The 27,902-nt window shown below is 47.6% G+C and overlaps 1 protein-coding gene across 1 annotated transcript in view; it reads right to left on the bottom strand.

Annotated features, from left to right (window-relative positions):
* The window catches only part of EDA (ectodysplasin A), a gene marked incomplete at its 5' end in the record, with an annotated part of 30,366 nt that extends 22,756 nt beyond the window's left edge, over positions 1–7,610 (bottom strand). Inside the window, one exon of the mRNA XM_010152964.1 lies at positions 7,505–7,610. Within this exon, the coding sequence (XP_010151266.1) occupies positions 7,505–7,610 (106 nt within the window). The remainder of the gene's footprint in view (positions 1–7,504) is intronic.
* Between the last annotated feature and the right edge of the window lie 20,292 nt (positions 7,611–27,902).

Below are 27,902 nucleotides of genomic sequence, written 5' to 3' on the forward strand. Positions count from 1 at the left end.
ATCAAAGCTCAGCTGCAAATACTTCAGCAAGACAGACAATAGAGCCTCTCATACTGTGGGAAAGAAATCACCAGCTACTAGTTGAGTTCAGCATTTACAATGCTTGGTGCATGGCATCCGTAGTTCAGATGAAATCGCATTCCTGACCGGCTGGAACATCTGTTCTCCTCTCATTAGTCCTGGCCGTGTTTTGTAACAGAAGAAACTATCTGAGATTCCTCAACTTCAGTATTTGACCCGAGGCATTATGAAAGGCCCCGGTTTTCACAAGTGGAATTCATACAGAATCACCAGTCACTTCTAATATCGTTGGCCCTGCTTAACATGCAGCTGTAAAAAGAGCTTGGAAGTCTAGTTCAAGTTTCAGCAAAGCCTGCTACCGTAGGCTACGCACTGAGGATCCATCAGGACAACTCTGAAATCCACCCAAAAGCGGAATCAGCGCAAGTACCTAAAAGTGAAACCGTGGTGAGATTCTGACCAGAGAACTCCTCTCAAGCCTTCTGAATATCCTCAGCATCTCAAAATCTTCCAGCCCTCATCCCACCACCTTATCAGAACCTGATGGGAGAAGAGAAGGCTCCAGGGAGACCTTACAGCACCTTCCAGTGCCTGAAGGGGCTACAGGGAAGCTGGGGGGGACTTTTTACAAGGGCAGGGAGTGACAGGACAAGGGGTAATGGGTTTAAACTGAAAGTGGGGAGATTTAGATTAGATATCAGGAAAAAAATTCTTCCCAGAGAGGGTGGGGAGGCACTGGAACAGGTTGCCCAGAGAAGCTGTGGATGCCCCATCCCTGGAAGTGTTCAAGGCCAGGCTGGATGAGGCTTGGAGCAACCTGGTCCAGTGGAAGGTGTCCCTGCCCATGGCAGGGGGGTGGGACTGGGTGATCTTTAAGGTCTCTTCCAACCCAAACCGTCCTGTGATTCTGTGATTCCAAGGAAGGACAAACACACCCCAAAGCAGCTCTACAGAGGGAACAGATCAATAGCACCTAATCACGGCTTTATAAATATTTAAGAATAATGAAGCAGGGTTTCTTTTGGAACAACCCAGATCACAATTGGAAGGGCTGGTGAAGAAGACAGGAGGCAAATGGAAATTGCATATGGATCAGGACACATCAACCATTACACTGTGAACCCTCTGGTCAGGAACAATTAATCATCATGGTCACCACACCATAGCCTTGTACCTCTCTAGGCAAGCTAATTGCTTTCAATATTTAACATGCAGTTGGGACAGCAAGATACCAGAGTTCAGTGAAGAATTCTGGATTCCATCAGTTTTCACACCCTGGCTCCTTCTTGCTGGCTGATGCAGCACATCCTCATGACAGTATCACCCTCAACACACACTGCGGGAATGAACGTCACTGCTCAAGGCTTTCAGCATCACACACTTTACAGGTACAGAAAGTGACTCTGAAATCTTTAAGCTGAACAAGCATATTGGCTCAAGCCTAGATGTTAACACCTCTGCTTTCCCAATGTGCTTGGACTACGTGGAGCTTCCCTCAAGTGATGTCTTACTTGGCTACCTACCACAGTCTGCTGCTGGATGGCAAACGCCTGCCTGTGGTTTCCCAAGACAGGCTTCAGAAAAGGTTTAATGGACACTGCACTGAATGTGACCTCACAGTAATTTCAGTATTAAAAAAAATGAATTCAGAGCATTCAGAACTAAGGATAAGCTGAAAATGGTTCAGCTGCCTAAAAAAGTATTCTCTTAGAAGTTACACTTAGAGCAAGAAGATCCCCTTTTAAGATCATCTTCACCTTTGCTTGCACTTGTTCCACCCCGTCGTGCTGTAACAGAGCTGAAACCAGGACCTAAACATCATCCTGGGCATTTTAGACAGTCATCTTCTCTGGATCTCAGTGGAAACGTTGGTTAGAAATGAGCACAGACACAAGACTGTGGTCTGAAATACTTGGTTACCTATATTTTTATCAACGTTATCTTCAAGGCAGAAAAGTGCCCAGGTTATAAGACCTAATACACATAGCCCTTCTTATTCTAATAACCGTAGGTGTAACATGCAGGTAAGGATCGATAAATGAGCTGTCGTCTTAATTTTACTGCAGCAATTACAAGCACCAACAGCGACATCACAGGATGGAGACTGTCCACAAAGATTCCAACATCATCTGAACTCCTCCCTTCTCCCGTTTTGGGGGAAAACACAGAGAAATTCTGGGGGAAATCAGTAAGTGTAAGCACTTGGTGGTGAGCCTTTCTTTTGGGACCGTCCTCTGCGCTCCAGTATCCAGGAAATGTTCTGTATTTACTGAGCGCTCATCACCATGGTTTCGGAGCACAATAAGGCTCTATCGCCCTTCATACATCTGTGTTTCTGGGAATGCCTGTGCTTTGGGGAATTGCACGGGGCCAACACAAAGGCACCGATTGTTCTGCAAGCAGAGGGACGAACCTGCCCTTTCCAAAGGGGAGGAAGCCAGCAGGAAAAGTTGCTATTGTGATCTGGATATAAAAAAAAGAAAAGCCCTATTGCATCACCAGCGTCGCCAGGTCGGGACGGGGACAACCGAGACATGGCACCTGCGGGACCGGGGGGATGGAGGGGGCCAGACACCGTCAGCCAGGCGCTAGCATCAGCTACCTGCTGACCCATCTTCAAACCACCCTAAACCCACCAACGAACTGCAACAGAGTGAAATGTGGGACCCACCTAGCTGGCACATCACTTCCAAAGCTCCAGGTAGAAGCAGGGATCGAGGCGAGCTCCTGCTCCCCCAGAATTTAATTTTCACTTCAACAAAAGCCATTCGCCGGGCTGAACCCATGAGTTCTCATCAAGGACTTTCCTCGGCAGTAAGGACTGCCAAAGTAGTAGGAACCAAATTGTTGTCAGCTTAAGGACAGCCATCTGCTCAGCCTCTTCCCAGCTGCCATGCTCCAAATCAAAGAATGGATAACAATCACTTATGTTTCTCACCAAGCTCAGTATGAAAAAATCTAGGAAGGAAAAAAAAAACCCCAAAACCAAACCCCAAACCAAAAAACAAACACCAAACAAACCAGGAAAGCGGCACGGCAGGGATCTAACTGGGAACAGAGATGAAAGTAGGAGAAAAAGAAACTAGAGTGGTTTTTTGGTTTTTTTTTTAAACAATGTTTTTTAAAGAGTCCTATTGACATCTGCTTTGTAAATGCTGTCATTATTTATAACCTCAAGAGCACGGAATTGTCTCTGTAGTTACAACCATGCTACTCCCATATTTTGGCTTTGTTAGCAAAGAGCCAGCAGCATTTTTTACTGGTGCTCTGGGAATAGAGATCTAACATTTCATACACAGTTTATTTAAAAGTGGACTAATTTAACATTCTTGATGGTTCCTTTTAGCACAACTGTTGCTAATTACCAGCTCCAGAATGATTTGTTAATCTGGGAGCAACAGCGGTTCCACAGCAGCATAAATACACCAAGACAAAAAGGAAGGAGGGGAAAAAGTAAAATAAGAGGCATTGGAGTGGGTCAAGTTTTGGTGAACTAAAGCAAATTAAGTGACAGGTGGAGTCGGTAACACCGAGTAGAAAGAACATTGTAAAATGGAGCTGTAAAAGGGACAACCCTGCTTCTTGAGAAGAAGAAAAAAATAGTGGCAATTCTTAAAGCTGTGCAAATGCTGGGTTTGGTGGCATGGACAGGAAGCTGGCTTGCAAGATGATCTGTGCTCCTTGGGACTGGGACAGGCATCAGCCTCCCATTAATCCCCAGGGCCAGTGGCAGGGTGACCCATGCCAGAGCACGGGTGGACAGAGAGCGAGCCGAGAGGGCAACCAGGCAGGCACCTCATCCCAGGACACGACCGCGGCTTAATCGGTTCCAGGGCACTGTGTGTGGAGGGACCCAGGCAAAAACGAAGCAAACACCATCATAAAACATGACAAGCGGGTAGGGAGACTGAAGCTGGAGTCCTCAAAGGAGGAGCTCTTGAAACACTGAAGTCATGTTGGGAAGTGGCAGGATCCCACCAATAGCTTTGCACTACTGCACCCTATTTTTCTTGGGGTTTTTCAGCAAGCAACAAAGCGGCACCAAAGCAGTTTCACTGCCCATGGTCTCCCGTGCCCCATCCCTGTGGCTCCATGCTCTGGGCATGGCCACGGCCGTCACCCTCCCCACACCCCGGGGGACCAGCTCTGACCTGTCTCAAAAACGCTTTTTCACAGCAAAAGACTTGAAAGCAAATTTTCTTTAAGGAAAAAACACAGTTCCTTTCCTAAAAGTTATCTTTGACATTTATAAATCATCTGAGCCGCCCTGTTGTTGGTACCAAGATGAGCAGGACTCGAGCAGCCGTGGAAGGGGACTGAGCAGCCTCTCTCCAACCACAGCTTCCACACTTGCATCTCTTTGGTCTTGCAGTGCATGTGTGAAAGGACTTGAAAGTTCATAAAATTAATTCCAGACAAATATTAGTGAGGCCTCAAGTGGAAAGCACATCTCCTTCCTTCTGGGAATTTATAGTTCATCCACTTTTATCTTCTGGAGGCTCTTTGGAGATCAAAGATTTGATCAACTTTCCCTTTGCAAAACTCATGAAGAAAACAGTGTTATCAGCACCGGGACATGATTTTATTTATTTTTTTTTTTAAATGATTCATTGCCCTTCCCTAAAGAGTAAGATTCCTTCATGTAGCTCTAAAACAAACAGCACAAGTTACACAAGAAAGCTATTCTGTTTGTTTATTGATTTTATGGTTGTTACAAGGTCAATCCCTCCCCTGAGAGCTTACACTTGTTAAATACTACTCTACCTAATAAAAACGAGATGGCCAAACACTAAGTGCTTGCCAACATAACCCACCTTGCTAGTGTCACCAGGAAAATGACCTGTCGCTCTGGCACTCATCCCCATCACCCTTCAGGGTCAAACCCCCTAATTTAGAGACATCTCATCGCTGGAAGTGTGCTGCGTTTCCGGAGTGGCTCAACTCCGATGCATTCAGAGAACGTAAAGGAAATCTGGGAAGGGGCTGCAAGTTATAAAGCTACGACATGTTTTCACCTGGGCACAGGGATGATGAGAAAAGCCCTCGTTAGTCCACTGACTTTCATCAACCGTTTCTCACCGTGCAGCGATTCTCTGCACATCTGGCAGTGGGAAGGCAGCACTCAGGCAGCCTAACGGCCTAGGCTAATTCCTCCCAGCATCTGCCGGCAGCACTCCACTTACACCGCTCGCGTACAGTGGAAACTTGCTACTTAACACACGCGACTCGCGAAGACACTGGAATAGATTTCAAGGAGTCAGTGCAAAAGGACTTGGAGCCTGCGTCTGAGCATCAGCGCGACCCCGGCTCTAAAGCTGACGGGACCACATTGAGCTGGAATCACTCAAGGAGTCTGTACCAAACGCATCATACTTGTCAGTGTTTCGGGAAGGAGGAATCCTGGGAGTTTCGTGAAGCTCGCTTTGGAGCAGAGCCACAGGGAAATGTTTTTCCACTGTGAAGGCTTCGGTGGAAATGGGAAATTCATGGAGCTGGAGAGGAAAACTAAACGATAGCCGAGAGGTTTATAACCCAGTCAGGACTTGGGCTTAGCAAGCATCAAGCCACACACAGACCACTACTCTTTCTTTCCTTACTTCCCCTGGCATCCAGTCCCCTTCCTCTCTACATATAAAACCAGACCCATCCTTTTCTGCAGTAGGAAAGCGCGGGAGCTGTTGCAGGAGCTCGACGCGGCAGCTCACATCTCAGTGTAGGTGGACAATCGTGAAAAGAAAGCAGTGGAAACAGAATTTCTCATACTGGAATCAGGCAGGGTTCAGGCTGGGGGAAGGGACTGAAGGTGAAGGGAGTTTTAATTACTTTGGTATTTTTTACTTAAATTCTCAACAAGTGTTGAAAGCACTTGTGGTGCAATAAAGATGCTGCAGTACTTGCCCCAAGTCATGCTCTACCTAAGGATTTTGGTCCTGTTCTTAGAAGAACAAAAAGGTGACGCTACATGACTACCAGCATGAAATACAATTTTGGCAGGGTTCGTCTTCCCCTTTAAAGCCCCCTTCAGAGGTCTGGGGGCTCTAGAGGATACCTGCGTGTGAAGGGCCAGCCATCTGTCAGGCAAAGCCCAGCTCCTGGACAGCCCCTGAGAATCACCTGTGCCGGAGGGGTGTCACGTCATCAGCCGCTCGGACATGCTCCTTGTCACCTGCCTCCCCATCCCCTCCATGCAGTGCTCTTGGCTGCTGTGACCCGCTGTATGAGTGGCTTTGGAACCCAGGTAAACGGAGCTTCCCATTGCTGTATCTCCTGCATCAGGGATGGTTGTAAGGCTGTCCTTCCCCAGTCTTCCAGGCAGCAGGCTTTCTCCAATCCCGGCCCTATCCCCCAGACCTCACCCACGAGCAGCTGCTGTGGTCCCTCGCCCTCCGAAGCCAGAACCGACCCTCGCAGCCTGGCTTCTGCTCCCACTGCTGCATCCTCCATGCCAGCTCAGCACCTGTGCAGCTGTCAGGAACGGCCTCCGTCTCCCTGAACTCCCCAGATGAAAGATTAAAATACTTCAAGAAAAACCCTCATCAGACAGTAGCAAGTTGTAATATTTAGTACTCTCCTAAGGCGCATGGTATGGTCCATCACGGAGCGGGTGGTGGGACTGACCACGTAGGGGAGAAGGACTGTCAGACACCAAGTCCAAAACCAACCAGAAGGTCTGAAACAAAGAGACTGGATCCAAGACAAGGGTTTTGGCATCTGAGGTAGCAGAGCAGGATACATGGAGGATGATGCTCTCGCCAAGAGGTGGTGATGGCAAAGGCAGCTGCTGCCTTGCAGACTACAAGGACAGACAGCACTGTGCACCAGGGAGGTCTTTGGCTATAACCCAGCGCCAGGGCCACCAAGGAAGCCCGATGTCCCTGGGGTTTGTATCACACATGCTTGTTTTATATTTAACAAATCACAGATCTGTAACCGTGGTTTGGGTTTTTTTTGTAACTCTATGCTCTCTTAATAGAAGCTCAGTACAACTCCGGCTTCCCTTCACACAGGCTTTGAACCCACCTGAGACCTTCTGATGCACTGCGAAACCCTGACAGAACCCAGTTACCATTTAGCTCTGCAGATGCTCAAGCTGTTTGTTAGACTATGAATAGCTACTTCATGATTTTAAGCAGACACAGGTGTGCAGAACAACAAATATAGGTATAAACGTACAAATTATAGCCTTAAATGAGCACAGAGCCTCACTGTTAGAGAAGAAGACTCAAGGACAAAATTACCAAGCGGCATTAATATGCGCAAAATCACTAGAACCACTGTTGCAGAAATCACAACTACTGGAATTCCTCATCTGGAAGGCAATCAAAATCAGATAGAAGCTATTAAAATCCACAGATGCCAATTCTTTCCCTCCCACGTACAGGATTCTGTACTATGAACATAGCCATGATCTGAAAATAAGGTTGGCCATCTGCTTGTGTGTGCACGGACGAGACGCGCAGCACCAGGAACAAAGGGGACTCACCGTCTGGCCCTTCGCTGCCTTTACTCCTTTTATTTCGACGGACGCGTCTACCTTCTTCGCCAACATGCAACTTTTCTTCAGGGTGGAAGAAGTTCAGCAAGGCCAGCTGGAAGAAGAAGAACAAGTTTAAATATCTTTGGCAAGGATGGTTTAGCCAAGCAGAGAGATGGGAGCCTGACCGCCAAACCCTTTCCATCAGGGATAGCTCTGCTGAGCCGAGGGGGTGCGAGATGGCTGCTCATGGACGCCCAGCTCATCCCAAGGGAAACCACAAGGAGCTGTGTCCCCTTGCAAGCAGTCTCAGACTTGGGAAAACTCAAGCTGATGGGTTTCAGCAGGGAGGAGAATCCCCCGGGGAACGGGGGGCTGCAGGGACAGGGACGCAGGCGGCGTCAGGGGAGATCTATAGCTGGAAATAATCAAACGCCCCAAATGCCAATGCGATCGTTTCTAATTATTCTCTGCAAAACTTGTCCAATCCTGGAGCTCTTTCACCAGTATTACTCACTGCCAGTAAGTTCTTTCTCTCTCAAGCTCTCTTCTGCAAGCCTCATTAGCTACTGAGATTCAAAGGTCTACAGGGACCTTTAAATCCAATTCAGTATACCACATAAATTAACACTTTAAACCTTGAGCAAGTACATCTTTATAACATGATTTTTGCCAAGAGGCAAAAATTTTATGTAGCGACCTCTTATTCATGAAAACATAGCAGCTGCATTAAAAACTCTTTGACAGTTATTAAATCAACATCCCAACCCAGAAACTGGAATTTCAGTTTAGAAACTTCACCAGTCCTCCCAGCTACCCCAGGGCATGGTGGCTCATCACCAGTGGCATCTACCCCAGCAATTTCCACTTCCTAAAATAAGGAATTTCACAAGAGATTAATTAGGGGCCAAACACCTTGTTCTGCGTCTTATTGCACCCACCAGCAACCAGGGCTGCTCTGGCCAGGACGGGGGTTTCTTTACACCAAAGAAACCTGATCACAGTTATTTAAGCCGTAAATACACACACAAGCCAAACCCAGCTTAAGACAAGAACCAAGAGGCTTCAAAAAAGCAGCACCAAAGGTTATCAAGTGCGTTATTGTTCCGAGAACAAAACGTGGCATCAAAAGCATCTTTGAAATAGCAGAGAAGAATAAACTCCTTCTGTGAATTGCTAGTTAAAAGAGTGGCTTGTTAAGCTACAAGCCATAAAACTCCCTATCAAAAGTAATAATGACTAAAGGTCCCTCTGCTTTTGACATGCCCCAGGGCTCTTGCCTCCCCTCTCCCACCCCTCTGCTCACAAACGCCTATTCCCGGGTTATTTCCCACGCGCACACTCTTCTTTTGGCCTAGGAGCACCCCATTCCTGCATCCTGATGAGCAAACGCTGGATTTTACATTTGCATCTTGCTTTCTTCCAACAAGCCCCAGTCCAGTCTCATGAATGGGAGTTGGGAAACCAAAGCATTTCCCCAAAAGAAAAGCCCTATGCCAAAGGGTTTCTCAAATTCCCAGGCTGCTGCTATTTATTTCTGCCTGTGCAGGTCTGCATTTACTGCAATTCCTGGTATTTTGTCATCGCAATGATGTCGTGTCCGAAAGGACCCTGGAACGCTGCAGGATGGCCTGGGAGCAGTACCCGGAGCCTCACCACATGTACAGTTACACTTGTACCTAAAAAGCAACGAGAAGTAAAAGCCAGCACTTGTCTACCCATGGTCACAGCACTGGGTGGAGAACCGACGGCTCTCATCTTCACCCCAAGTCACAGCACAACTCGAGTTTCTTAGTAAATTGAGAGAATGGGGGGCACAGGTCCCCTCCGCCATCTTCGCTAACCTAGAATCATAGAATTGTTTAGGTTGGAAAAGACCTTTAAGATCATCAAGTCCACCCTTTAACCCAACACTGCCAAGTCCACCACTAAACCATGTCCCTGAGCACCTCATCTACACATCCCTTAAATCCCTCCAGGGATGGTGACTCTCCCACCTCCCTGGGCAGCCCGATCCAATGCCTGACAACCCTTTCCGGGAAGAAATTTTTCCCAATATCCAATCCTGCATCCCACCACGCTAACCCAGACGCAGAGCACAGGAAGGAGGATGCTGCTATGGGCACTGCCTGTACCTTCCCCCACGCAACGAATCAGGGCAACGGATGAGCAAAGAGTGTGAAGGGGTTTTTCTCAACCACTTATTTAAATCAAGTTGAAACATTTTGGGAGTAATTGCATTATAATTCAGATTAAAGCTTCAATGAAATCATCTGCTGACTTCAGCCAAGTGACACATGAGCTGCTCCCAGCGTTGAAACTATAACCAACATTTTTCACCTTGAGAATATTTTGTAATCACCACCTTAGTTGTGTCAAAACAAACAAGTTTCCTTTCGCTGCTCTTACAAATACTATTTGAACACAACATCCAGAATTTTGAATAGCTGCAGTGTAATATTAAGCTCAGTCCATGCCACCTCCTTCTCCATACCCAGGCACTGACACAGAAGTTAGTGATAAATACACTGATTTCTTTTCCTGCCAGGTATAAGTTGGATACAGGGGATTGATGCAACACATTTATTTTCCTGGGCAGTTAATCAAAATAACCTTTCTAGTCTCAAAACTCGCATGAGGGGGCTCTAAGCATGCTTTGGTCAGCATTAATAGTAATGTGAAAGCTGAGACTAAAAAAAAAGTGAATAAAACACAAACTCAAATTACAGCTACCAAAGCACATCACCCAGCTGGACCTTCCTCCCCCTCCTCAAACCATGGGGACAGCGAGAGCCGTCGGTGCCGTTCCAGCCCTCGTTTGCCACTTCCACAAAACCAGTGCTGAAAAACATTGAAATTGGGACCGACCCCCTCCTCCTGCCCTGTCCCCTTCACTGCGCTCCTCAGCATCTTCCACACCCCCTCTCATCCTTGGAACAGGCTCTTCGGATCACGACTGTGGTGTACAAAGCTATTTTTTGTTCAACTGGGAGAACATACATTCAACGTTGCCGAGAGATCTTTTAATTTCTTTTTTTAAATAAAGAGGACTGCCCAAACCTGCGTAGGATCAGAGAATGGTTTGGGTTGGAAAGGACCTTAAAAGTCCATATAATCCATACCCCTCACCATGGCAGGGACATCATCCACCAGACCAGGTTGCTCCAAGCCCTGTCCAACCCAACCTTGAGTGCTTCCAGGGACGGGGCGTACACAACTTCTCTGGGCAACCTGTGCCAGCAGCTCACCGCTCTCAACATGAAAATGTTTCTTCCTTATGTCCAGTCTAACCCTGCCCTCTTTCAGTTTAAAACCGCTGCCACCTCATCCTGTCACCACAGGCCTTAGTAAAAAGTCTGTCTCAATCTTTCTTTTAAGCCCATTTATATATTGAAAGGCTGCAAGAAGGTCTCCCTAGAGCCTCCTCCAGTCTCAGCAGCTCTGCTGCTCTGTTCTCACCCAGGTTTTATTCTTATTGACACTTGTCACAGGTCAGAAAAATACTAAATATTGGCTAAAAGTAACCCATCCGTTAAACACTGTCTTTCTAATTATACCAAGTCAGAAAAAGAAGTAACGGTGGGTAAGTGACTGAAATGTACATTTTACTTAGAAAAAAACCCAGTAAAAATAGCTTGTCACAGTAACCACGGCCACACGCTGCTTTGGGACCAATCCCCGTGACACCAAGCTTTCCTGAAGAAGTAACACACCAGTACTCCACACTTGGGCTGGTAATGGACACAACTGGTGTGAGCAAACAGATAGGGAGGAGTTTGTCTTAGGGACTACTTCCATAGCACTTTTAATTACGCAAGTAACAGCATTTAATCTACGGTGACCAGCGCAGAGGGGCTCAAAAAGGTCCACCCTGGATGGAGCTGTGCAGGACCGGGAGCTCAGCCGCAGGGCAAAGGATGGCCAAGCGGCTTGCTGGGATGCAGCTACACCAGAATGGCCCCACTCAGCTGCGAGCTCCCTGCACCAACCAAGGCCAGGTTTCACCCCAATGACTCAGGGGGTCTGCTGATCCAGGGGCTGCAGCTGCGGGAGGCGCGGGGATGCTCGGCCAGTGGGTCACTCCATGAAGGGCCAATGCTGCCTGGCCAGGGACTGGCGGCTGGCACTGCTGTGCTGGTGGGAAGAGCGAGCGATGCTTTTTCCATTCACCACCCCCTGAGGTATGAGTAATATACTCACTCGCAGCTCTTGGACCCTGCAGCTTTTGGTCTGGACGTGCATGTTGCTGTGTCTCAAATTAAACTCATCTACTCCCTGTTCTTTAGTGTGTCTGCAACAAGGGAGACGATTGGCAGAGCAGCACGAGCAGATGTTTGCCACCCATCTAGCAAAATATGATGCAGCCACACAGATGCAAAAGGAGAAATAACCTTCAGTGGAACACTGCCGGCTGGACACTACCGCAGCGTTACAACAGGGAGGTCACTGAAAGCAACACTTCACGTCTGAAAAACACGCTGGGTGGCAAGGATGGCTTTGGCGTGCTCTCTGCCTGAGTGGGGAGAAAAGCAGCGGGCTGGGCAAGCATCTCGGTTGACCTGCTACAGCCATTCCCCTGGCTGAACACTTCACAGAATTTTAAAAACACTCAGAAACATTCTGCAGAAATATCAGTTGCATCCTCTTAGGAAAAGATGGAGCCAACACACCTGTAGGGTTTGAACAGGCACTTGCCCATGAAAACTCGGGTGCCCCACACTCCCTCCCAAGAATCACTGCTTGTGATTCGAAAGTGCAAGACCTGGACCTTTGCTGGGTCTGGGAGATGAGCTGCTGGAGTTGGGGAGCAGGATTATGAGCATGGGTGGCCCCCGCCAGGGTGCGATGCAAATACCTCTGCGATGGCCAAGCCACCTGCACCGGCGACGCAGCCAGAGCAGGGCTTCGCTCGAGCACCCTGGCTGCAGCACCCAGCCCTCCTGGGGAGGTCTAAAGGATATTATTACCCTCCTGGTCCACCACTCCTCACCCTCAAAGCCATGGAGAACTGATGCTCTCGGCCTCTGCGTTTGCAGAGTGAGAGTATTTTCGAGGAGCACAGCAAACACGTACCTGCTCCCAAAAAAGAAGTTGTATTTTCTCTGTAATTACGCAATGGTGACAGAAAGGTTTGGAACAATCACCATTTCCCTCCTCCCATAACCTAAAGACCTCAAATTACCTTAATTTTAGAAACACCATGTAAACCCATTACGACTCCATACTTCTAATCAAGAAAATCACTATAGGATGCGAAAAGGTCAGAAAGCCAAGAGAGGAAAAATCCCAGGGGAAACCGTACCTCAAAATAACCTGTGAAACAATAGTCAAGGCATGCCTCACCAGAATGAATCTGTTCTACCTTGGTTTCTCTCAGTAAAATAAAGAAAAACAAAGGCATGCATACAAAAGCAGTGATTTTCTCTGCAGCCACATGCAGACCCTGCTCGGGAAACACGGAACAAAGCTGCTCTGGGATGTCACGGAAGCACAGTGGGAACCTCCAAAATAACGCAGGCTGCAGTCACACAGAAACTCATCTGGCTTGCAAGGAGGGCTATTCCACACTCCACAGAAGTAAGAGTAAAGATGTATATATAATTTTTTTTTAGGTACCATAAAATACGAAGCTTTCTTCAAGTTAAGCAACCAAAATGTACAACGGAGTTATGACTGGATACACAGACCATGTGCAATAAGTAAAAACAATGCTGAGATGCTGAAATAACTGTTAAGGTTTGCATATTTAACTGCATCCCTCTACAAATGCCTTAAATAACACACATTCCTCAGAATTTACAGGAATGAAGATCCACCTGACACCAAGGGAATGTATTTCCAATGGTCAAAAAGCTTGAGAGACATGGAAAACAGAACCCAACCTATGCAATTATGTACAAATGGCACTTTTTTTTTCCTTAGGCAAAGCCAAGTTGGTAGGAAGAACTACTATCTTCTTCCTGATTAACAGCAGAATTGGGAAAAGCACGCAAGTGTTCAGGTGCACAAGCCCTTCTCAGCGAAAAGTGCATTCTTGCAAAGCCTTTCAGAGCATATTTATCACTACCAAAACCCCAGAGACTTCTCTGCGTGCTGTATTACAAAGCAGGCTTCCAATTAATCATGAGAACGCTAGACCAGCCGGCTTTAGACCTAATCAATAAACCCCATGCTCCCCTACAGCACAGTATCTTAAAGCACCAGGAAAAAAAAAAAAACATGAAGTCATCCTCTTGCATTACTGTTTAATGGTATTGTTAAAGTCAAATTCCCTCACCATTTGCAATTTTGGAGATCATTAGTGTGAGAAGGCTCATAAGAAGCCTAAACTCTGCAGAGGCATTCTTTGCAAGCAATACTGCTGTTTTTCTGGCACTCAGAAGTTCAGCCGTTGGAGGCTGCGGTTCAGAGTAGCAGCTACTTGAATATCAGTCCCATTGTCCTCCATCAGAAATTCGCCTCTGGTAACACGTGGTGCAAAAAAAATTAAGTAGATTATTTATTTTCAAACAAACTAGAAAGAAGCTTGGGGAGTAGCTGTGCTTTATTGAAAAAAAAATGAACCCCTATCCATTCAACATATTTTAAGCCTTGTTTTTTGCCATCATTACTTTTTCCTCATAAAAATGCAAGAAGCAAGAGTAAATTCCCATTTCAACATGACCAAGAATTCATACAAGATGTCTTGTCCGTGAGACAAGCCATAGCCCTGAATGCAAAACTGCTGTAACGTGAAATAAGCCATCAGCCAGGACGTGGTCAGAGAGAGCGCTGCAGAGAGTAGAGATAAACTGTAATTCTCATAACCCACCTTCATCCCCAAATCTGCTGTTTTCAGCCCGGTTTGGCTGCGTGCATCCCTTCCAGGGGTCTGGACTAGGTTACACACTGTCCTCTGCAAACCCCTCCACCAGCTTTTCTTCTGCGTGAAAGCTCAAGCCTGCCCATAACTCTTCTCTCTGTTGCTCCATCCCTCTCATCACTCCATCGCCCCTCCGCTCCCGACACCAGCCGCCATCCCCGCTCTCGCCAGCTATTCACCCTCAAGCTCGAGGTCCCAGGGGCACAATCCATCACCCCTGGGTTGATAGGAAACCTACCGTGATCCCCCTCTCATTCTATTTGCACGCAAGGATCCTGGTCCTCACACAGATGGAGCTGGACCGGGCAATGCCATGGACCGGTGGCACTGCATCAGCTACTGCCAGCGGGCAGGAACGCCCATCTCGGTCGATCTACGGCCCTTAACATGCCACTACTACTTTTAAGAAACGGATTTGAGATGCTTTTGATCTGCTGTGTGTTTCTGTCCTTGGGTTGAAAAGCCTTTCCGAAGAGGACTGCGCAATCCCAGTTTTCAGAAGGCCAGTGAGTCACGCTCCTGGGTCTTCTAGGCACTGCGGTAACAGAAAATCATTAGAGAACAATAAAAGAGGAGGGAGCATATTTTCCTAAGTTTTTATTGGTATTTCAACTTCATTACCCAGGAAAGCCACTGTATTTTTCAGCACAGAACATTAAATCTGATTGCCAGTTATCAGTTCAAGCCTCATCACAGAGAGACGAACCCAGTGAATTAATTGCTATTGGAGGGTATAACGCAACTCTTAAATTTTTCTTGAGAATTGAACCATTTCCAGAAATTTTCCTCTCCCTTCCCCTCCTTTTCACATGTCCCAGAGCTTTACATAGTCCTAACTGAACAAGAGTCACCTTTTTGCATGCTGCAAAGTCCCCCAGTTACAAGCTTTTACGGCCAAAATTGATCACCTGTCCCAGCGAAGGGAAACCAGAACACAGATTTAAATACTTTAAAACTTCATTTGGACTTCAGTAGTAAAATGGCTAGATCACACTGTTTTCCAGAAACAGGGCTATCTTTAAAACAAAAGCATTTTTTCCCCTCCTGGAAGACCCTCCAAATCAGGAGCAGGTTGCTCACGTAACATCTGTTTAACTCCGGCTAGCAAAATACCACGAAGCCGCTCTCTACCGACAGCAAGTTCCAGCAACGCAGGCAGGGAGCCAAGTTAAAGCTGTACACTGATTAAACAGCTACTGAAACCACCCCGCTCATGCTACAAGACATTACTTCCCAATACGAAGTGCCTCACCACACATTTCCAACAATAGAATGCTGTCTCATGGTGGTTTCCCTGACAATGTCAAGTCCAGAGGCTTTGGAGCTGATCAGCTTCTGTCCATTCAGTTCAATATGCAATGTACCAAGTATTGACATTTCCACCACCGATTCGTTTCTACTTTTCCAACGGTTAACTGTTCTGTGTGAAGGATCGGATCAGATCAGCATCAGCTCTCCTCCTTCCATGTATTTCTGTGTTAATCATAGACCACACACACAAAAAGAAGTTTTCAGAACAACAGGTTTTAAATCCTCCAGGTTGAAGTCCAGCAATCGCAGCCCACAGGACAGCAAAGTACACACTGCTCTTTCAGCCCCCAGTTTTGGGGGTCCTACTAGCCAACAGGACTTCCTTCTGACTTGGGACTCTTACGTCTTCTCCGGTGATCCCTCTATCTTGGTCTGGGGGTACACAACACTTATTATCCAGACTACGGCTGCTCTTCATATTTTCAGCTGCTCGTACATGACTTCAGCCCAGAAGAAGACTTTCACCCATGGAAAAAACTTCAGCCACAGTAATTAAAGCACGAGCCCCACAGACACCGCGGAGGAACCAAACCTCGAGGCTCAAGGCAGAGCTGCAGGCTGAACGCAAGATGACAGCAGGTCATGGCCAACGCCGATATCGAGGCACACCGGAGAACAACCCCTCGGGATACTATTTTCACATTGTCCCTTAGCAGCCACATCTGGGCTGTGGGTCAAGGGAAGGAGAAATGCCAACGTCCACATACAACATCCCCTACTTCCACCTGGAAGCAGGGAGTGTTGACCACGGGTGCAGGTCTTCACTGCACACATGGACGACCACCCAAGGGTTTCACCCTGGCACATCTAAACCAGAATTCAGCCATGGAAGAACAGACTTCAACGAACAACTCTATGAACAGTGGTGTTTTCTGCACTTAAAAAAATAGACTAGGATATAAAAGTGTTAGTGAAGGGGAAACCTGATGCAACCGAACATACCACTTGCTTTTTATTTTCTATCAACTCAGGGAACCTGAAGGAAATGCACTTAAACCCTAACAAGTAAGACCACAGCAGAAGCAGCAGACAGATGGATTTGTTCTTGATCATAGAATCACAGAATGTTTTGGGTTGAAAGGGACCTTAAAGATCATTTAGTTCCAACCCCCCTGCCATGGGCACGGACTCCTTCCACTAGACCAGGTTGCTCAAAGCCTCATCCAGCCTGGCCTTGAAGACATCCAGGGATGGGGCATCCACAGCTTCTCTGGGCAACCTGTGCCAGTGCCTCACCACCCTCTCCATGAAGAACTTCTTCCTGATATCTAATGGGAGATGGGAGAAGGGAAGAGTGTCACTTCAGAGAAGGAAGGGTTCTGGCATTCCTTCAGCACAGGCAGAATAACCCCAAGAAACACATTTTCCAGATTCTGTCCTAAAACTCCATATAAGATTTGTTTGTTGCATAAAATGGAACCAGGTGCACAGTCCAAATCCCAGGCTTACACATACACCACAACTGACTTCGTAGGAGCATCTAAATAGCTAAATTTAATACCAAACCAGCGTCATCCCAAGCCTAGAAGACTGTGATTTGGTTTATGGGGCTGTTTGGCCAAATGCTCGTCTCAAGACACCCTTCCATGTTGCTCCCGTGGCCTGGAGGTGAGCTGGTGTCTCTCGCGAGGACGTGGGATGGAGGGCGTGATGCCGCCGGCAGACGTGACCTCCGGACCGCGCGCACTCCGCACGGCTCGGCGCGAGGACTGAGGTTTCCAATTTACTACACCTGTTGGCACTGAAAGGGAAAGCTAAAAACACAACCCAGATGTGAGGTAGAACAAGGTCAAAGCAGAGTTTAACACCACATATGAAGACACCTGTAGTAAATTTTTTAATGGTAGTGAGAATAAGAGATTCCTGATTCCCGGTCCGGACACAGCAGACCTGCTGGAACCAAGCACTTCGCTGGGAACACGCTGGTTAAAATGCTGAAAAGTATCAATGTCAGTGCAAGGTAAGGAACTTAAATCAGTTCCTTTCGTCTCCCAAGGAAATCAAATTTAGCTGTGAACCAGTGCCAGACAGAGATCTGCTGTCTATTAGCATGAATTCTCAGTTTTTCACATTTTAATTAGCCTTCATAGTCTTTTTCAGTCCCATTTTCAGCCAGCTGGGCTACGTCCCCCTCCATATGGAGGTCACGGTTTCTTCTCCTGCATACCAACAGCAATCCTTTTCTTATTTTAGCATTTATATTATCAAAGCATTTGTGCACTTCGGCAAAGCGCTGTGCACGCTTGCTTTGGGGGGAAACCCTGTAAGCTTAAGTGACTCAATATTAGCCTTATTTTCTCTTTTTGCCTGTTTCTCCATCTGTGCCTTTGCTCATGCTTTCTCATGACCTGGATCTTGTCCAGTACATCCAGGACAGCATGAGGTCAACAGCACAATTCTCATCGAAGCCATAATACGTCTTTAAAAAACTCCTAAAATCAGGCGCTGTTCCAGCAAAGAGCTTCAGGGCTTTGCTGCTCTACTTGGAGCACCTCCGTCGCCTGGTGAAATAAAGAACTGGGTTCCCTCCAGCCTGAAAAGATTCGCTTTCAACCACCCTTGGGTCTCCTCCTTAGGAGAAAGTTTCCTTCTGCCGTGTTTGAAAACATTTTTAAGAACACCTGGCACTCTGTTAGCCATGACAGAAACACTGATCTCATCTGGCTTCCACAACCAATATAACATGAAACATAACGAGCTGAGGAGAACGCTCCCCGGAGACGTCGTGCAGCAGCGTGATTCTCTTCCACCCAACGCCTTCCACCTGCACCACTCTCTGACATTTCCTATGAGGCTGAAGCAGTGAAGTCCCAACATCTCAGACCGCTGAGAAGAACAGCTTCTTGAAGGAACAGTCACCTCTCTTCTGAATTCCACCTCCAGAGACACACACTCAAGGTGACTGTGCCACCTCTTCTTGCAAGAAGAGACCAACCAATGGAAGAGACGCAACCAGATCCTGCTCTGGAGCTTTCCATTGAGAATACAGCTGCAGTACCCGAATTTATGACATTTTTCAGGTCTCTGGTATTTGTTCTTTTGTCTTCAGAAGAAGTTCTACATAAACCCATTGCTTGAGACAGGACTAGTTACAGCGCAGAATGGGTTTGGATTCATTCACTGAGATGATCCCTGGGGTAGAAAGTTATGGGACAACATCTGTCAGACATTGGAACTGATGGATTTAATTCTGCCCTTGCTATCAGGCATCCACTCCTACCCTTTTTCTGGAAATCATCAAGAATCTTCCTAATTTTGAAATCTTTTTGCTATAAACTGTTAAGATAGAAGTTTAAAAAACATTTTTCCTTGCTCCGTAACAAAACAGAGCCTTCCTGTTAGGGTGTGTTTTTCCTTTCAGCACAAGGGTTTTAAAAATCCTATTTTCTAAATCTGGATGAGCCTTTAGCTATGATTAATTTCTATGACGTTTTATTGGAAGGAGAAAAACGGAAGGGAAGGAAACAGAAGGAGGGAATCCAGTAGTCCAAATCAAATAGTATTACCATTAAAAGAAAAACAAGTCCTCTGTAAATGTAACATCCATGAAATAATGCATCCAATATACGGATAAAAAGTCCACTATAGCAACTAATCCCAATCACATTATTGCACATGCACTTAAAATACCTTCCACCTTCAAGCCCTCAATGAAAAAGCCAGAAACTCAAGAATAAACTCACTGCCCACTTGTCGGCTGCTGATTCCCGTGGTGCAGCAGAGTTAGGGGTTAGGCAGCGGCACCGCGGCGCGTCCCAACCTGCCGAGCCGGCACACACATCAGGCAGTTCACAACCTTGGCCTTGAACGGCTGTTATAAAGATATCTACTTAGACGATGAAGTTTTTAATGCCGATTCCCGTACCTGCAGGAACACACGGCATTGTGACGGCGGCTGCCAGTTTAATTCTATACGATTAATCTGTTCAAATAAATTACGCTTTGTTGCCTAATTAATCAGCTCCACTGCAATTAGTGTCAAAAGAGACCGTGAGCTCATACAAACAGGATTAAAAGCTCTGAAAGTGCTCGTTTTGTTTCAGGGCACGGCGATGCAAACAAGTCACCGCAAGGCAGAGCCGGGGTGCGGCGCGGCGGCGTGCCAGCAATGCTCCTTCCGTGCGGGCATTGCAAAACGCCGCATCCCGCGAGGAAAGCGCCTGCCGGCACGGTGCAAAACAACACACATCAGAAGCAAAAGGGACACAGCATGGGAACAGCGGAAGGAGGGAATGTCCCTTCAAGCCCTAGCTCCAGAAAGCAGGGAGCACCAAGATATGGCTCAGCACATGGCACTCGGGAAGCAAGTTGCCTCCAGATAAATGTAGTCCTTGCCAAAAATTGAAATTATGCTGCTTAGTCCCTTCTTGGCTTGGCTTCCCCTGGCTGCGTTAGCTCAGCCGGCAGTAGCTGCCTCCTCTGGAAGCGGAGACAGCCAGAGCACGCTGCCACAGCCCTGTACCCACCGAAACCCCCGGCACAAGGAATAAAAACCCACATATGGCTCCTTCAAGAGATAAAGCCTATGGCAGCCTGAGCTTGTCTGCCATCTCACCACCACCCAGCTTGCTCTGTGATGTGTAGGCAGCTGAGGGAGCAGGAGGTGGCACATGGGAACGCCAGGAACATTCAGACTACAACAGGAGGGATACATGACCATCCGCTGGAAATAGGGTTTCATTCCCTTTCGAAACTCTGATGGATCTACAAAGGCCCGGAGAGGTGCCGCAGACATGGACCAAGTGAACATTGTCGGGTCTACCCTGGGACTCCATAACTCATCACTTCACACGCAGTGGAAAAGCAGAAAACTGAGCTTTGAAGGAGCTAACGGTGTCTGGCTGATCCGAGCAACAAACACCAGGATGTGCTGTAGAAATGGAAACTACAGGAAAAGAGCTGGGAGAAATTCAGGAATTTGAGTTTTCCATAAGACGTTATCTCAGACAGTTGGGCCCAAATACTGGTAACGTGCACATCCCCAGCCATACTCTAGGCTGAGCTTTGGGGCTGCCAAAAAAACCCGTCTCCACTTGCTGGTGCAAGGACCAGATGGATTCATAATCAGAAAAACATTCTCTATTTACTCTCTATGTGGAAGCAAGCAGACTGCTGGTAATCGAAATAAAACTGCCCCAACCTGCCGCATCGTCCGAGCAGCCGTCCTGTCGAACAGCCGGCACTGTACCAGCAAGTGCATTTGGAAGCTCAGCAAAGGAACTGCATTGTCTTTTCAGCAAACGAACCTCAATTACGCCCCTCGGTCTCCGGCTGTGGGCAACAGACACAGCAGCAGTAGACAAGAAAGGAGAGGTGTCGGTTTTGTGCAAGCCAAGCCTTTCTCTCTCAGACTTTGATGTGATGAACGAGAGAGCATGTCTTTCAAAGAGGCAAGAGCAGCGACAGCAAGATGCTGCACACAGCAGCAGTCAGCACAACGTCTCACGCCGCGAGGGTCCGTACGTTGTCAGACCATCCAGATGTTTCCATCCAGTGAGCCAGGCCAGCTGCTGCACAGCTGTCTCAAGTCGGGCGTTGTTCGCTTAGTGCGAGAGCAGCGTGGGGGAAGCGCTCGCTTGTGGCTCGCTTGCAGGTTCTAACTTTCTGGTGCAGAAACAAAATGCTTTTGTATAGTCCTACTAGTTTGTCAAGATGAGTAAAAGTATTTAAGTATTATTTTAAGCTGGTGGATGCTGCTTCTGGCACTGCGGTAGCTGCTTCCTCCATCGTATGGACACTGCAAACTGAGGCAATGAAAGATTAAGGGACTTTGGAAAGATTAAGGGACTTTCTGAAGTGTCCCTGCCCATGGCAGGGGGGTTGGAACTAGGTGATCTTTAAGGTCCCTCCCAAACCAAACTGTTCCGTGATTCTGCGAAGATTAAAAAAGAAGTCAGGGAGGGAAAAAAAAAATTCATCAACAATTCTGCCCCTGCCCAATTCCTAAAATGAGGACACTAAGCTGGCTTGCAAGCTGGCTCTCAAGTCTTTCTGAAATACCACTTACCCCCAGCTTGCTCCCAATCATTTAAAGTTCAAAATTCAATTGTAAGGGTCCGTACCGTGCCCCCAACCTGCTCCTCTGAAGCACACCCCCCTGACTCTTCCCCAGGAAAAGATAATCTTGCCACTCTCTCTTTTTTTTACAATCACTCATTTTGACATTATTGTCTTCTTTTCAACCAGAAAATGCTGGGCATCAGATATGGAAGAGGCAAGTCTTCCCATATCAACCCATGTCCTGCTGGCAGTGAAGCTTCAAAGATCTATATGGATACCTATGTATCTGCATCTACCTATACAGGCATCTCAGGCAGCCTGAGCTCCAAACCCTCGGCACCCAAGCCAGGCTCTGAACAGGCCAAGCATGCCAAGAAATGAATCAAAGCATGCCCACTGTGGCAAAAAGCTGTGGCTCATCAGCAGATTGCGCATGTGCGTGCACCAGCAACTGAGAGCCTGGGGCCACTGGAGAGCAACCCCAAGGTTCCCACGGCCGGAGCCCTCCTGTCTCCCAGCTGCTGCCCACCCGGCTCCGCGCTCCGCCCACATCGGAGCACCCCCGGCAAACCACCCACTCCAGCACATCCGGGGTGCCGCGGCAGATGCCAGCTCACCGTATCCCATCCGCGGAGGTGCGGGCTTATCACTCCCTGCAAACCCTCGTGGCCACGTCATTCCTAGCAGAAGCCCTTGGGCTACCGGAGCTGGACAGCAGCTTTTTGCCCCAATTTTGGCAGTGGGAAACAGGCAACAAGCGCGGCAGCAGAGGATGGGGAATTCTCCACAGTGTCCCACAGATCTCCAGCGTGCACTTTGGTGTGACACACGTGCTGGGGGTCTTATCCGGGCACTCTGCACACTCGCTGTTAACGGGACACACTGCCGTAGCAGAGGAAAATTAGGAAAACAACCCACTCCTGCAGCCAGTGTTTTCCCACTTCTCTGTGCGAGATGAACAACTACATGGCTTCGGGCTCAGTATAAGAAAAAAAAATAAGAATTGCTGTTTACAGACAGAATTTTGCAACTTCTCCAAATGTTACCCCAGGTCGTATTTTTCCTGTGATAGGGACACAAAACCTGAGCAAGACTCCAAAGGCCGCGCAGCCCCACGCGTGCAGGGAGCAGGGCGGCCGCGCTGCCGGCACGGACAAGGCCAGGCAGCAACGTGTGCTCCAGAAGGACCCACCAACCCTCTGAAGGCTTGAAACTGAAGAAGGATGGAAACTGTTTAACTTTTGCCAGGAAAAAGTATCAAATGTATCCTCACTGGATTTTTCAGACAGTTTGGTTTGCCGTGCTGTTATTTTTTTTTCTAAAGCTGAGACCGGCTTTCTAAATCATCCTAGACAGACAAACAAATAGGGACATCACACTGATTCAATACCCAAACAAAAATTATTCCACTGGCCAGGTTTTAGTACAAAATAAGTGTTCTGAAGCCTTTGTTTTTCCCATAGTACCCACTGGATCTGCTAAGAACTGGTCATCGATAGAGCCAGCCACACCGCCTGCAAAGCCCGAGACAGGCCAAGGGCAGGATCTGGCTAAAATTCCATTCCTGAGGAGCAATAGCATCAGGGACCAGCTGGAACCACCTCGGCCTGGGTCACGCTGGAGCTGTCTGGATGATCTTGGTGTCATGATGTTTTATTTCCTTGACCCCTGGGATCAGGCAAACTGGGAAAGGCTCCCACACACCCCAAAGGAAAGGGATATTTTACCATAACCTTAAATAAACAAAAACCAGAGGAGACAAGATGCTGCCAGGAACTACAAAGGGTAATTGTAAACATAAAGGCAGATAAAGCAGATGGATGTTTTAAACAATCATTTGCACTGGAGCACGACACATGGGATATGTCCCCACGCCCACGGGGAACGAGTTCACTGCAGCCAGAAAACACGTTACGCAGTCAAATTGCAATTTATAAGCATTACCTGCTTACCCTGAGAAAGCCAGGACAGCAGAAATTGGTGATACTGCATTGAGAAACCCAACTGACTGAGGATCCCACGTGGAGAGAAGGATGCTAGAAATCCCAATGCAAGGATCTTAAGATCCCACTGTGAGAACTGCTTTCATTGTTTTTAATTACCAGAGAGATCTGACACCCAACACCCAAAAGGAGATGGAGATGCTTGGTCTGGATCACATCCCCGAGCTTTTCATGGACGCAGAGAACAAGTCGATCTTTCATTAGCAGACGGAGAGGCGCGAGGTTGCGATGGAAAGCAGAGTCAACACAGCCAGCGTGAGGAACCCGCCTCCTGTGCTAGATCTCATTGTCCTTACTTGAAAAAAAGAAAAAAACCCTCAACAGAAAGTAGCAAAGAGAAGAAACAAAGCAGCCTTATAAAACGGATTATTTTGGAATTATGCCACCATTTAGATGATGGTATTTTGGGAGCTGCAACCCACAGGATTTGTGCCCCTCAAGAGGGTCACTCCCGCTCCCCCGGCAGCATCTTCACCCACAGCTCAGCAGCTTAATTGTTTTATTTAAAAAATTTGAACTGCTGTATAGCTGAGGAGCTTGGGACGCTGCCTGGTCCCTCGCCCCCAGCTTTCTCCCCAGGATCAGTGAAATCCATCTGCCAAACACGAAGCATCATCACTGCAGCACCAGGCGAGGTAAATATTTAACTAGACTGGGGTTAACCTTTTTAAAGCACAACCCTGCTTCTTACCATGAACTCAGCTGACTGCGCCGTGTTGACACTCTCTGTGTCAACAACCAACTGTCCAGCTCAGCCCACATTTGACTGGAACCCCATCTCTCAGGAGTGACCTCCAAGTGTCCTATGGAAGAACAAAGCCACCGAGGAGTTAAGATGGGGCTCTAACGTGTAAGGTGATGTCCTGATGCTCAGGTGTCAGAGCAATCTAAAAAGAAGACAGGACATAAAAAGCTGGTCTGCCAACGTGCTGTGCCAAAGCCAGGCTGATCTCACCTTTGGTCTCCAGGCTGGGGGTTCCTGATGGAGAAGCTATGGCAGCCCCCTCATGCAGAGAAGAGCAGGATGCTGAGATGCTGCGATGCCGAGAGAAAGACAGTCTGTATCGGAGCTGCAGGTGCCTCTGCCTCAAGGTGTAAGGAAGGGTGTTCAGGACCTCAGGTGACATCTGTGGGCTGCCCAGGCTTCAGGCAGGTGTGCTCGGCCAAGCTCTGACCGCAGGACAGCAGAGCAAAGTGGGAAAGCCGGTGTCCCTGGGACAGCTGGGGAGGAAAGGAAATGCTCCCTTCTGCATTAACTGCTGCCAAAGAGCGGGTGAGGTTAAGTTTTTAAGATGTGAGCAGAGGAAGATGCTGTGGGGTCTCCAGTGCTGGGGGGGTTTGCAGTGCAGCTCCCCAGTGAGGCCAGAGCTGCCACCACATCTGGAACGGGTCCGACGGGGGCTCAAGCCTTCACCTACCGCCTCCCTTCGCACAGCAACCCCTTGAACTCAGCAAAAAGGGAACACTCAAGCCATCTGAATGCTAATCCTGATGTCACGACCAATACTGATGACATACAGCAGCCTACCAAAACACCCGAGACCTGCCCGGGAAGGCAGGAGACCGTATTGCTGCAGATCAGAGGTGAACTCAAGTAACGGATGCACACATCAGACTACTTCACACACACGCAGCAATACCAGAATATACAAGACCCCCAAAAGGGCACGTTTAGCACTTCCCTTTGCCTACGGCCCGGCACGCCGCGGCTTCGCATGCGAGGCTGGGTCTGAAATGGGAACCCTTCACCAGTACAGCAACCCTGGGAAGAGATCCTGAAGTACACGCGTGATCTTAGTTACGGAAATTCAGAAAAGCTAATGATCGGCCCCCGCCTCGTTACCAGATGCTCACATATATCACTCGGCAGGGAGAGCAGAAAGTCAGACAACTTTATGCAGCAAGGTCAACATTCAAAAGGAGAAGAAACCCAAGTCCTCTTTCAACTTTTAGAGTGGAGTTAAAAAGGGAAAAGGAGAAAGAGCATCTGAAATGGATGAAATATGTACAGCACCCCAGAAGCACAAATGTAACCCCAAAGCAGTCGGCTAACTCTGCTCAGAAACCAATTACGCTTCGACTGAACATGCAAAACCACCCTGCACCTCCCAAACTTGCTTTCTTCTGGGATGCTGTCAGTTTTCCATTAACAAAAGAGAGGACGCATTTATAAAACAGCTGTTTCTGTGCAGACATGATATCCAGCAGCATGTCCCAACACCTACCCCTTCGATCCTGCTTTACCGTCCCACCCACACCCCTTAAGTGGCTCTTTGTCAGACACCTGAGTGTTGACATATCCTGTTCTGCAGAATTATGCAAAATGGAAAGCAACAAAAGGTTGGGCTGCACATGCTTCTGTGGATTAGCTGCTATCATCCTCCTAGCCAGGAGCAGTGCTTGTACCGTGTATTTATCAAGATAATTCCCTTACACATGCATTAAGCAGAATACCAAGTAAAAGTTAGCAACAGTTCCAAGCACCACAACAAACAGTCATTGCTCTCGCGCTACCCGGTGAGCCAGGAGATGCCCGGGTTTTCATTAAGACCCTCTCAAAAGTGCTTAACTTCAAGTGAAAAAGCAAGCAATCCCCACTTACTGCATGCAGGGCGCTGAGTAACTCAGGGCAGGGGAACAGGTGAGCAGGCAGTGGTGGAAGCTGCTCTTCCTCTTTGTTTCTAGATCAGCATCTCCAAGTCATCTTCCAGGGCCTCAGCTGCAAGGTTCATCCATGTTCCAGCATCCCTTCTTGATGCCAGTGTCAGACAATATCTTCTAAGAAGAGTTACTCACTGGCAAGCAGGTTTTGAGATGCGTCATTATGTAATACTGGAGCGCTGCCATCGGCACGGTCAGGATCATCAACACCTCTGGCTGTAACCAGATCAGGAAACCTCTGACCTGGGGAGATGAACAGCATCCCACCAAAACCCCAGGTCACAAGTGCCAGAAACCCAAACACAAGATCGATGTCACACGATGGGATGGGTCCATGGGAAAGCAGAGTCCGGGATTTGGAGGGGAGCCTGTGTGCTTGGAGCTGCCTCATGTGCAGAAGACCTCCACGGTCATGTCACCTTGCCCGCAACCCATGCAGGGACACCCCGCGTCAGCACCCCACCACGAAACCCTCCAATATAAAAGCAATCACGTTGCAGAACTATCCTAGGTAAGAGAGGGTTATGAATAATATTGGGATAACACCCTTCTTAGCTGCTCTGCTCCCCATTTCCCTCCTGCCGTCTGCCCAGGCACTCGCTGAGGTACGAGCTGCGCTGAGACTTCAGCTGATGCTGCAAACATCTGGGGTCCTATTTGGCATGGGCCGCATCAGCTGTGAGGCTGGGCAGGACTCCTCAGCTGAAAACTTGGGTTTCCATTGCTTGAGCCAAAAAACCAACCCCAACCTCTCCCCCAGACTCTCACAAAGTTGTTCCTATCTTGTCATTTCTAAATAGCAGCACCACTAGAGAAAGGCAGAGTGCCTGACATGCTCATAAAAACACTATCAGAAAAAAATAGATTTCAGAGTGAAGTCCTGCACCTAGGATGCATACCACCAGCTTGTCATGTTACCAAAACCCTCTAATTTTAAGTGTAAAAAAAGAAAATACCACCAAAACACAATTATCAAACTCTAGGTATTAAATCCTGTGTCTTCACTGATTTCACAACTCCCCTTTTCTTAACAACTGATTAAGAGAGTTACACTGCAAACCCCAGAACAGGGCCCTGCATGGTCCATTACACTAAAAAGCAAAAACAAAGACAAGTGAGAGGGAAAAAGCTTTATTCCGGCCTCACAAGCAGTAGCTCGGGCATGACAAATCCCTCTTAAACCAAAAAGTGCTCTGTTAGCAGACACTCACAGCCAGCAAGATGCCCCTTCTTTCCAGTTTATTCTAAGCCAAACAACTTATGCAAAACTAATTCTTATTTTCTGTAGAGCAAATGCTCAGAAGCTCCGTTACCCAATGTCTGAAGGGCTGGCAAATCAACAAAAAAAATACAAAAGAACTTAAACAAGACACAAAACATGAGCTTTTATATAGCTTGAGGTCATCTTTGTCTTTCTTCTCAGAGGGACAATGCTCATCTCAAATGTATTGGGTGGTTGGGGCACGCAGAGATAAACTGGTGAGGCAAGGAGATATTCCATTATAATGAACATAAAAATTAAAAAACCCTAGTATTAGAAGGAAAAAAAAAAAGTTGATGCAAATGTAAG

This window comes from Eurypyga helias, unplaced genomic scaffold (genome assembly GCF_000690775.1).
Source record: "Eurypyga helias isolate BGI_N326 unplaced genomic scaffold, ASM69077v1 scaffold316, whole genome shotgun sequence".
Taxonomy (NCBI): Eukaryota; Metazoa; Chordata; class Aves; order Eurypygiformes; family Eurypygidae; genus Eurypyga; species Eurypyga helias.